The following is a 12,681-nucleotide window of genomic DNA, read 5'->3' as shown; positions in this document are numbered from 1 at the left end:
AGGCAGCATACAAATAAAATGATGAAGGAAGGAAGGAAGGAAGGAAGGAAGGAAGGAAGGCTGATTGGCTGTTAAACCGTCCTGAGAATTATTGCTCTGTGAGGGCAACAAGGGTCTCCTAGCAACTCTTGGCAGCCTTAACAAAAAATAAAGTTCCCAGTTTTCTTTGGGGGAAGCCATGGCTGTTTAAAGTGGTATAATGCTGCTTTAAATGTATAGTACGGATGAGGCCTAGGTGTCTGCTTCTCTGCCAGGTGAGAATAGCACCTTTTCCCCACATGCATTTGGATTATTATGAAGTACCGTATTTTTCACTCTATAAGACTCACTTTTTCCCTCCTAAAAAGTAAAGGGAAATGTGTGTGCGTCTTATGGGGCGAATGCAGGCTGCGCAGCTATCACTGAAGCCAGAACAGCAAGAGGGAGAGCTGCGCAGCGCCTCTTGTGATGCCTTAGCCTGATCTTTCCTCCTCCTTCCTCTTCAACATCAGACTATTTTTTTTCTTGTATTCCTCCTCTAAAAACTAGGTGCGTCTTATAGAGCGAAAAATACGGTAACTTGGTTCTCTTTGGGAATGTGTAACTGGACTACAGTCGAGAATGAGGAAATAAAAACTCAAGCAAACCTGATCTTTTGGTTTAGAAGTAATGGAGTGAATACAAGTGGTAGAACCAATGCCATATTTGCAAGATTTTTGCCTATAGATATTCTCTCCCAGTGGTGTGGAGTGTCACACTGGTATGGCAGGAGAGGATGGCAAATGTGGCAAGAAGATTCCAGGACAACCAAAGACACATTTAAACATTTCAGTGCAGTGTAGAAATATTTTTAATTTTTATTTGCAGAATATGGATAAATGTCCTTTCAAAATGAGAGCAAGAGCCTCAAGTGATATGGAGGACAACCCTAGTTGTGTTTTCCAATGTATTTCTTTGCAATAAAAAAAGTGATGTTGTGCAATAAAAAAATTATTCTGAAAATGTGGCTCAGAGCACAAAGTTTGAGAACCGCTGCTCTAGCCCCAATCCAATCAGCTTCTTTAAGCGCATTTCAGGAGTTTACAGAGCTAGTTCCCGTGAGTAATTTTTAAAATATGTGTGATGTAAAAACATCTACCACAGAGAACAATTCAATTAGCCCTAATCTGCCAGGAGCATCATTGAAGTTCAGCACAATATTTGAAGGACAATTGTAAACAATTAACAACACTAGTAGGGTTGTTGTAAGAAAACTTGCAGTGTTAAAGATTTGTACCTTTTTATAGCTATTTAAAAATTTGTGATTAACGGAAGGAATGAAATGTAAATGGGAAAATGTATAAATGCTATGAAGTAATAATGAATTATGGAAACCATGAGACAAATATGTAATGAGTATAATAAGGATTTGTTTAAATTTGATAAAATGGAAACTTAATAAATATTTTTTAAAAATCATTGAAGTTCAGCCAAGATGATGCAATTCTTGGGAGTGTTCCTTTTGGTGCAAATCACATTCACTGGAAGATTTTAGAGGTCTGATGATTGCACTGAGAGAGATTTTTCTTACCATGTTATTCCACAGAGCCCGAGCACCTTGGGAATGACCCTTCTGGCTGAAGTGGAAGCAGTCTGGGGCAAAATAGGAGGAATCGGGCAACCCTTCCTAAAGAAAGAGACAACCACTTTATGATGGGGCTTTCAGAAGGTGACAGGAAGGTGGGGAAAATGAAGAGCCTTGTAGTACCTTAAAGACTAACATTTGTGGTGGGTTAAGCTTTCGGTGATCAGAGCCCATGATGAATGAAGAAAATAAATATATGGCAAATATATGCAAGTGACATGGTCTGTGACATAATTCTGTGTAAAGCTTAGAGAAGCCCAGTGGCCATTCACATGGATTATAGTTTGAATAATATCTGCATCATCCCACTGCTGTTCTCTATATACACTGGTATCTCTGGTTATGAACTTAATTCGTTCTGGAGGTCCGTTCTTAACCTGAAACCATTCTTAACCTGAGGTACCGCTTTAGCTAATGGGGCCTCCCGCTGCTGCCGTGCCACTGCCGTGGGATTTCTGTTCTCATCCTGGGGCAAAGTTCTTAACCGGAGGTACTACTTCTGGGTTAGCGGAGTCTGTAACCTGAAGTGTTTGTAACCCAAGGTACCACTGTACTATATAGCTTTTAATATTTGCTGAATCATTGTATTTTAATATTCTGTTGAAAGCCACCCAGAGTGGCTGGGGAAACCCAGCCAGATGGGCAGGGTATAATTATTATTATTATTATTATTATTATTATTATTATTATTATTATTATTCCATCGCAGCATCTGAGACTGGAGGCAATATGTGTGACAAGAACAATGATTGCCCATACCCAGGAATATATTGTTACCCTCAATCCATTTTCCAGATAAGTTCTAGGGATGCAGCACTTATCCAGGTTTGTTTGTTTTTCCTTTGGAAGAAAGCAGCTTAAACACTGCAATGGAAAGCCAAAGTTTCCACATCCAATGGGCAGAGAGAGGCAGCAGGTACCTGAAAATGCTATTAGCTTATGGCTCTGAATTCAGCTTTCTGTCTCTGTTTTGTCTCTGATCCTTTCTTAGTTTTTTACTCAAATGGCAGTCCACTGTTCTTTACTCACACCTAGCTAGCTGGCTCCCTTGCTCTGACTAGAGTGGGAAATCAGAGTGAATCATCTCCCCCAAAACAGTTTTATTGGGCCATCCAGTACTTTCATCAACAAAGGATGTGCCTGTTTCGGGAAACATTTGCAGGCATCCTGAGACCATTAACTTGGTCTTGTCCAAACCCCTCTCCATTTCACACAGGAGTGTGTGTGTGTGTGTGTGTGTGTGCACCCAAATTCACCAAGTTAGGTGAATACAAGCTGTTCACAGACCAATGTTATGTGGCGAAAGGGTCCTATGACACGTAGTCATGTGGAAATATGTACCCTGACAACTTATTCCTATTTAAATGAGCTATAAATGTTGGGAACATGGACAGTAAATTAACAGTTTAAAGCAAAACACATGCATACATGCAATTTTGTACTTTACCGGAGTCTCAGGCATTCTCACTTCTTCAAAAAACGGTTGCACAACCACTGTGAAATCTTCCCTCGCGTCATACCTTCCACTCTCGACTAAGCCATGAATTCCCTCCTAGCAAAGCAAAAGCCACAGTCATTGCACCACAGTAGGGCTGCTAACCAGAAATGGAAGCCAGACACCTCAATGAAGAAATACTGGGTAGAGAAAGGGTTTAGTGCACTGAGCCTCCATGTGGTGAGAAAGCCCTGGGTGGCTACAGCAGCCAACATTCTGGCAGCTGCTAAAACCACCATTGGAGAGATCCTCCTTCTGAGCCTCTCTGAGCAGTGCTTGTGAAATATACTCGGAGTCGAGAGTGGATTTCATGCTCTTTATTCAGCTCCTAGTGGTGAGGAGGAATGGAAGTTCCCTCAGAATGACTGCTTTATATTATTTACACACTGGGCCCCACGTGATTGGCTAATTCCGGGATTCTCCTGTAGGCCAATCAGGTTGCGGATTCACTTCCACCTGGAGCTGGATTGGGTGGCTCCTGTGGACCAATCAGACTGCTGCATTATGAATCGTATTGTTCTAGGACCAATCAGACTGCTGCATTTTGGATCCTATTCAACTCAGTACATAACAGCTTGCTTGTTTATTCTCCCCAAATCAGTGCCTGGCTTCTTTTTAGATGCAGAGCGACAGGGAAGAACATCACAGCAGGCAGTAAAACTAGCTCCTACCATCACTCAGGGCCTTATTGAGATGTAAGCCTAATACACAGACTAGTGTGTGACAAAGACATGGCTTTAAAGATGAGATATAGCCAACGCAGGGTGCAAGCACATTGTCTAGGGCATGGGGATGGGGAACTCTTAGTGTATATATACTTTGCTAGTGAACTCAGTTCTTCAGACTTGGGGAGATGCCAGTGTTTGCAGAAAGATACTCCCACCCCAAAGAAAAATCTCTAGACAGTGGTCAAGGAATGTTGGCTGACTGTTGCAGGGTAGGGGGTGGAAAACCAGGGTGGCATTCTGCACTAGCTGTGGCTTCTGGACCATCTTCAAGGGCAATCCCAGGTACAGCATATTACAATAGTTCCCCTCTCAAGAGCAGCAGGAAGACAGAGAGAGAGAGAGAGAGAGAGAGAGAGAGAGAGAGAGAGAGAGAGAGAAGTGATGTGGATGCTCTGGGGAGTGGGAGCCAGCCCACCATAGGTGACTTTTAGCTAATAACCAAGGTGGGAGATCTAATTACAGATTTCCTATAAAGATTTCCTCAGGCTTCACACTCTCGGCTGCTGCACTACAGCAGCTCTCTCGTATGGTATCGGAGTTCTCCCATTGAAATCCCTGGTAAAAAAAAAGATTCCTTTTTCTTAATTGCAGACTGTTCCAATCTATTTTCTATTCTTTTGCAGCTCCCCTTCCTCCCTCCCTCCACACTGCCTTTGTTCACTGTCCTACTAAACCACATTTCAAAGCCCCCAAACACATGTCCTTCCTGAATCCTTTGCTTAATCTTCATTTGCCTCTAACCAGGTCACCTAATACTTATTTGAGCACACAGCAGCTCTTCTGTCTTTTCAAGTCTATTTGTCCTTTCCTCAGTATTTAGTAGAGAAGGTGACATATCATTCTTTTCAATATTATACCAGAGATTTTGTATTCTGGGCATCCTAAGCTTAAGGCTTAGGAAGACTGTGGTAAGCACCAAGAAAAACTTGGCAAAATAGGGCAATAAGATGGTGTTAGAACATGGCTTGTGACTAAATATGTTGGATTAACCTTCTAAAGTTAGTTCTATTGAGTCGTGAAAGATCTGATCACACCTAATAAAGAGGCAATAGACTTCCTTTCTCCAGCAGAGGTTGATTGGAAGGAACATGTGACACATCAGGGACAGATGCTCAGCAGAGACTATGGGGTCAGTAACTGAGGAAAGTGTCAACCCAGAAAAGCTTACAAACCAAAAATTGAGAAGGATCCTGCTGAAATATACCAACATGGTCAATATTCTATAGGCCTTAGTTACGATTCCACACGTTTGGTGGAAACTGATGCAAGACATTAAATGCTAGATCCTTTCTTATGTCTTGCTGCTGCTGTTTTCTGTTGTAGTGCAACTGATAAGTCTCATTCATTGCCAAGTAACCAACTTCCCTCAGTTGCTACCGCAAACCTCTGTGAATACATGCCCAGTACTGCAGGGAAACACTAAAGTGAGGGTGAGGAAAGGAAAAGTGACATTTTTAAAATATTAAAATTGGCCAGGCATGCATGCCTCATCTAGTTTCCACTGAAAAAGACGGGGGGGGGGGAAGAATGCGACATAAAATTCAGGTATAAATTTATTCAGCAAATGTCACTGCATGGATAAATAATTCAGGACTCAGAAACTTCCACCTAGCAGAACTTTATGAAGGTCATTTACCTGCTGCTGCTCTTCTACCTCCCTTAGATTTTTCTATATAACCTGCTGTCAAAAGGTTATACAGAGTAGGTAAAACAACAACGATTGGCCCAAGTTTGAGTATTTGCACTACCATTGCCTATTGGGGCAGGAGCAGTTGGTGTTACCCGCCCTGTCCTACCCTGTCGCCCCTGTCGCTACCAACTGCCTGGACAGCGTGGGGGGGGGGGAAATGCTGTGGCCATGAGGTAAGAAGGAAGTGTGTGTAAGAGGTAACCTATTCTGAAAGTTTCATCTATTTGATGCTTGCTTGCAACTATTACTTGAGGAGTTGGGTCTGGCAACCTGTTTCTAAATGTGATGAAAGGGGAGATTATTAAGTTTCCTTACCTGATACCTTTTGTTAAACAACTCCAGTGTCTCAATTTCAGTAGAGTTATCATTGGGGTTCAAAACACAGGTACACAGAGATCTAGAAAGGAGGAAAATGGTACATGGCTCTTCAAACAGTAACGCATCCCCTAAATATCTTAACGGAAGATGGAGCAAGCTTGTTATCCTCTGCTCTGGAGCGTAGGAATCAAACCAATGGCTTCAAGTTACAAGAAAGGAGATTCCGACTAAACATCAGGAAAAACATTTTGACAGTAAGAGCAGTTCAGCAGTGAAACGGTATGTCTGGGGAGGTTGTGGATTCTCCTTCCTTGAAGGTTTTCAAGCAGAGGTTGAATGACCATCTATCCTGGATGCTTTAGCTGAGATTCCTGCATTGCAGGGGGTTGGATTACATGACCCTTCCAACTCCACAATTCTGTGATTCTAAGTCAGAAGGCGTTATGTCCAGGAAAACTCGAGCAGCAGAACCTCTCATTTTAGAAAATTCATCCCTGACCTTGCTTCAGACTTGCAGATTTCCAAACTACTATAGTCCTTTCCAAATGGTAAGGTCCACAAAGCCTGAACATATAGAGTGGGAACAGGATTGTGTTGCTTGTTGCTGTTCCTGATCTCCATGTGTTGGCTCTGTGTACACATATGCCATGTTTGTGGACACAGTGCTGATCAACACACAGAGGCTGAGAGTAGGGTTGGAGGCATGGGCAGCTGCTCCCCCTAAATCAATAAAAATAAATATAAATACGTAGCTAACTGAGGTTCTGGCCCCCCCCCAAAAAAGGCGGCGCCCCCACAAAAATCCTGGCTACGCCCATGGGAGGCAGTGAACCCACTCACTTTCCACCACTTCAGCCTACCTGGGCCTCTGATCATGTAAAAAGGAATTATAGCTTAAGTCAATCAGGGCATTTATTTGTCTCTCCACAAACACTGATCTCCCCTGTCTCTTCTTCAGCAACTTTCACACTGGAGCACAATCAGCATTCCCTTTTGATGAATGCAGGGCATTTCCTTGTTTCAGAAAGGCTGGATGCAATCTGTGTGTACTGCCTTTGTGTATTTCCTTTACAGCTTCTCTTTAACAAATGTCATTTGCTGCAAGCACAGGCTTATCGCAAGATTCTAATAACTAGACAAGGACTGGGACGAGAGCCTAAGAGATTAAAGATGAGTTCCTCTGATCCCTTAGAAAAACGATTATCTGAAGATATCTGTGACCTTTTCTATCCTTCCCGAATGCCCTGATTCATTATGTGCAGGAATGCAGGGGTTAGGAAGGCAAGAAGAGTAATCAGGCTGGCTTCAAGCCAAGCACACAGTGATTTATGTAGACTCCTCTTTGGTGGATACTAGCTTCACTGCCATTGCAATGCATTTCAATTTGCAAGGCAATAAAATTTCACATGTTTCTCAAACACTCTGAGCTGAAGAATTGTATTTGGCACTAACTACTTTCTCTGTACAGTGGTTGCTATTCATTATGAACAGTAATCTAGGATGTAAACTGATGGGCACAGTTCTTTATATCTGGAAGTCAATATAATATTTTATATCTGCATGTGTGTGTGTGTGTGTGTGTGTGTGTGTGTGTGTGTATGTGTCTATATATCTATAGTAGTAATTCCATGACTGCCAGTAACTCTAGAATATAGAACACACACCTATAGATAAACAGATAGATAGACAAACAGACACCACAGTTTTATGGATTTCAGTGTGGCATAACTAAAAAAATTAAAATCTGTAATACAATATTAAAATAAGATAAAATATTAAGCAACAGTACGTTGACAATGACCAGCCAACCAAACTTGAAGTAAAATAATTGAAAGTGCCTCAAGAAGTAAAATAATAGTGTTGATAACAGGTGCACCTTCTTTTATACCTGTGTAATGCAGTTTGCCCACAGATAGAACGTGAAAATTAGTTGCCTCAATCAGATATATTGCAGGGTTTCCTGAACTGTAGGAAAATGAGAAGTCAATTCCCTACCTCATGAGGAGTCTCGGGCAGTAAACTCTCTTGTCTTGATACAATTTCCTCAGAGATGTTATGTGAAGGATGGAGACCAGGTTCACAAATGTACGAGGAACCTGCCAAAAGGTAGGTGCAAAATGCAATAGCTTCTTAGTACATTTGGCCTTGTGATCAATATAACATATTCATTGTCCACTGACCCAGTCTGCACAGTACACACTGAACTGATGAAATTATTGGCAGGACAGCTGCCACCCGCTGTCCCCAATCATTCAGGGATCCTTAATTCAGGCTGAAGAGCTCTTCCTTGATACGTTAGTCCTTAAAAGCTTAAGTGCCACTGAAGTCGTAGGGAAGAAGATTGTCAAAGCTAGGTCCTTATCGGTAATGGAAGGGGCTGTACTATGCAATTCATAGACAATGGTCCTGCCGAGAGCAGTTTCTAAGCCAAGAATGAGAAGAGCTTCATTTCAGTGGTTTGATGTTATTGTGTGTTACCAAGAATTAGATGGGTGCCTGGATGCATAAAACTGAGGTGTGATACACCACACTCTTGCAATGGAGAAACATGTGTTAAATGAATGCACAATCACCTGCGTATCATTCAGCCTGTGGCAAAATGTCATTTAAGTAAGTTCTCTAACAATGTGTGACCACCCCCCTAAAGCCAAATATAGCCCAATAGTCAAATTTGGCAGCCTCCTGGGGTCTTGAGAATCCTCCAGTTTTGAATTCGCATAGTAAATAAATAAAATAATTTCATGTTCTAGAGTAACCTATTCAACTACTAGTAAATCAACATCTCATTACTTCCCCCTACCAGCCCCATTGGCAAAGCGTCCTTTCATACCTCTTTATGGAGTATATCCAAAGCAGCCTGTATATTGCTTACAAAATTTTCAGCGGAATAAAGTACCTATAGTATGAAAGAAAAAGGGGGGGGGGAGTGGAGGTGAGTTGTGTGCACAATGACCTGCTCATAGCCTGCTTCAGTTCTTTCCCAGTAACTTCATTATTCATTCATATTTTATTTTTTATTTTTTATTTTTTTAATAATATTTATTGAGATTTCAAAAGAAAACAAAAAAGATACAAAAATTACACAAAAACAAAAAATAGGAAATACAAAAACTTACACACAATAAGAAAAAGATACAAAAGTAAAAAAATAAAAATATGAAAAAGTAAGAAATACAGAAGAAAAATAATAATAGAGAAGAAAAAACATTAGACCTCCTCCTCCTCCCTTCCTTTGTATTCTAGTTATTAATTATCCAAGCAAATCCTTTCCATTTTTCTATTATATAATAGACCTTACAATTTAAAATTTAAATCTTAATTATACCAACTTCTTATATTCATAATGTTCTTTCATGATCCTTCTATTATAAAATAAACTTTAAAATTTAAAACTTAGATCTTGACTTTACCCACTTCTTATATTCCTAATGTTCTTTCATAATTCTTTATACATTTTTGCTAAAGCCAGGTAAATTCTTCCAACATTTTCCTATCATTCATTTTTCTCTCATTCTATCATTCATCAGCTTTATAAAACATTCTATTAATTAAAAAAAAAAAAAAAAAAAAAAAGAGAAAGAAGCATATAATCAAGTCCAATCTTAATCCAACGTCCCTTCCTCCTGGTTTCGGGATTTGTCAGTCCTTATTCATCAAACTAACCCGGTGACCTTATGTCCGAGGCCCTCAAGTCACTTCCATGGCCCTTCCGCAGCTTTTCTTCATATTTGTGGCTGTAGTCACTTGCTCGTAGTAGCTCCAACTTAATAGTGCTTTTAACCCTTCTCATCAGATCAGATCCTTTTCCCTGTTCATCGCTGCATTCCATGTAGTATTTAAGAGCATACTTCAAGGGCCCCCCGAATTTGTGGACCCCCACATTTCCAAACATATCGCAGCCTGTTACTGAATTTAAAAAGTCCAAATATCCCAACATAGGGGGGTCAATCCAGCCCCCCATTTCCAAACCACACCGAACTTTCCCTTCCCATATCTGATTTTTCCCAAATTCCATTATCAAGTCCGAAGGATCAAGCTCCTGTTGAGACTGTTCTGTCAGGCCACACTCCTGATTTAATGCCACAAACCCCTGTTCTGTCAAAACACACTCCTGGTTTGAATCCTGGATAGACTCCACATCTATTCCCACAGTTTGATCAACGCCTTCCACTGCCAGTCCGAGATTTCCAGTCGACTTGGCCATCTGGTTCACCTTATCATGTAGTTCTTCCAATAGAATATTTGTTTCTTTGAGCAGGCAAACCACAGCTTCTGAAAACATTGTTGCACTCTCCCACGGTTCTTTGTAACAACTGTCAAGTCCTTGGCATTTAGTTACAGTTTCTAAAGCTCCCCCTAAGGGGAAGACTTATATTTGTTTCTGATACATTTCCATGTTACTTAAAATCCTTTATCCTTATATATTCGTTTAAAATGCGAAAGGGAACAATAGAGTCACAAAAATTCTCTTCTTTTAACCATCTGACACACACAGATACCTTGATTTGTTCACGTCAGTCCTGACTTCCCCGCTCCAGGATCAGGACGAAAATAACTTCCTTTTACTGCTTCAAATAGTCCAAAAAAAATATTCCCAATTTAAAATGTTGGATTCCACTCTTTTGAGAGCAATTTTCAAAGCTCTAGTACAATTTGACTTTGCTTTGTTATATTTACAAAAGAACGGAAGGGTGACTTCCCGTTTAGCCCTTACCGCTCCGTACCAAATTCAATCAATTTTTCTTTCTCTTTTTTTTTTATAGTCCAATTCTGCCCTTTTCACTAATCTTCCTTTAGTATCCCAATTTGTCCAAATTCTGGGTACTCACGGATATTTGTTTTAAAGTCCGAATTGTCCAGGAAAAAAGGCAGCGCTCTCCGGCAACAGCTACGCGGCTTCACTCCACAAAAGAAGCAGACGACTCACAGCACAGCGCCTTCACTTCCCCGCTCTGTTCCGGAGCCCGTTGCCGGGTTCCTTTGCAGACCGGGGGGGCACAAACAGTGCCCGCCGAGTCCCAGGGTCACAGGCTTCACCCGCCTGTGGTTTGAAGGGTCCCCGCTGCGCCGAAGCAGTTTTAGACCCGATTTCTGTGGAGCGATCTCCCTCTGGGTTAGAGGGATTCCGCCATTGCCGTTGGCGCCACCTCCGGAAGTTCTATTCATTCATATTTTAAGAGGAAATTTATACGAGAGTGCACACCTTTTAAAACTGACATAATAAGTAAGAAATTCTGAGATTAGGAACTTGAGAACAAAGCATCATGTGAGAAGCAGGTGTAAGATTTGTTGCACCGTGTTTGCTGCACTTGTGTTGCAATGCAAACATTTAGGATAAGGGTTCCAGGTAGGCATTCAGAACTAAACTTCAATCCACTCAGTCCTACAGGTGGATAATGATTGATAATGGCAAACAGTCACTCCGTTTGCTAACTCTGCCACTTACATTGCATGAACAATTGTATGAACAATGGAACATGTGTATGGTGGAGCTGCCTTGACCACAGAAGTGAATGAGGAAGTCGCTGCTGCACATGTAGAGACCAGGAGCCCCAAGTCCACATAGAAGCTCTTTAACGTGTTAATAGACTGATAAGGTTGCAAATAACCTGCTTGCACTGATTATGCTTAAGGTGCCATCCACAGTTGCAGCCCAAGCCACCTTGAATATTTTGACAATACCGTGGTACCTCGGGTTACATACAGTTCAGGTTACATATGCTTCAGGTTACAAACTCCGCTAACCCAGAAATGGTGCTTCAGGTTAAGAACTTTGCTTCAGGATGAGAACAGAAACAGTGCTCTGGCGGTGCGGCGGCAGCAGGAGGCCCCATTAGTTAAAGTGGTGCTTCAGGTTAAGAACAGTTTCAGGTTAAGTACGGACCTCCGGAACAAATTAAGTACTTAACCCGAGTATCACTGCATTTCTAAAGGTTGTGGTGCCCATAAAAGGGACGAGAGTTTCACAGCTGTGGAACAGCCACCCTTTCTCCCTGTGCTAACCTGGTATGCTAACCTGCCGCTCTTGGTTGATCTGAAAGATTGCAGCAGGGCTTAGAGGAAGTGGCAGATTTTCAGATTTGCTGGATCCATGGCATGATAAGTGTTCTATTATTAAATTATCTATATATCCGTTATCTAAACTTTTGACTTTATCAAGAGAAAGTTATCTTTAAGATGAAGTCACAACAATAAAGTTCTCAAAGATATGCTTTTGTGTGATATCATCTTCAGGTTGAATGACCTCTAGGTCCCACCACAGAGAAGATGACATGACTAGATGCTTAAACCCATCTGACATTAACTCCATTATCACACGATGATAAGCCACGCCAGTTCACAGTGTCCAATTGCTCCTCTTCAGTTAGCCATGAAGCTTTGGTTTGTCATGGTGTCCAAACCTTGATCGTGTCTTGTTCTCCCTAACAAATCGTGATCAGCAAGTCAGCAACAAAATATGATTTCACATTGGCTAGTGATCGTGATTTGTTCGGGAGAAACCATCCCAGTTCAGATGGCTTGTTGCTCTCACCTGCCCCGCGGAGAAAGCAAACCAGGAATGTTTGGGCAGAAGCTGAATAGACTAGTAAGTGGAAATCTTATTTCATTACTAGTAACTGAACAGAGTCAGCCACCAAACCTGACACAGTAGGTAGGCTCTTAGAGGTGCAATACAAGCCATGTGGCATAACACAGCTCTGTCCTCCAACAGGAAGAAAGGCCTGGGGAGCTCAGAAGGAGCAGCCAGAGGAGCTGCCACCACTTGCTCCTCAACATCTGCCACCTGAGGAGATAGCCTCACTCTGCCTAATGGTAGGACTGGACCTAAACCCGAACATTACTCAGC

At 41.6% G+C, this 12,681-nt stretch overlaps 1 protein-coding gene across 5 annotated transcripts in view; it reads right to left on the bottom strand.

Moving 5' to 3' along the window:
- Window positions 1–12,681, bottom strand: part of PLB1 (phospholipase B1) — a 119,875-nt gene that overhangs the window by 49,991 nt on the left and 57,203 nt on the right. For all 5 annotated transcript variants that reach the window (XM_081000093.1, XM_081000094.1, XM_081000095.1 and 2 more), the window contains 5 exons: window positions 8,665–8,730; window positions 7,830–7,930; window positions 5,832–5,913; window positions 3,051–3,155; window positions 1,550–1,645 (listed from right to left, as the gene is read on the bottom strand). In XM_081000093.1, coding sequence (XP_080856219.1) covers window positions 1,550–1,645; window positions 3,051–3,155; window positions 5,832–5,913; window positions 7,830–7,930; window positions 8,665–8,730 — 450 coding nt within the window. The remainder of the gene's footprint in view (window positions 1–1,549; window positions 1,646–3,050; window positions 3,156–5,831; window positions 5,914–7,829; window positions 7,931–8,664; window positions 8,731–12,681) is intronic.

This window comes from Podarcis pityusensis, assembly GCF_964106645.2.
Source record: "Podarcis pityusensis genome assembly, chromosome: 3".
Lineage (NCBI taxonomy): Eukaryota > Metazoa > Chordata > Lepidosauria > Squamata > Lacertidae > Podarcis > Podarcis pityusensis.
Note: the sequence above shows the minus strand (reverse complement) of the source record. Positions and strands in the feature narration are given on the sequence as shown.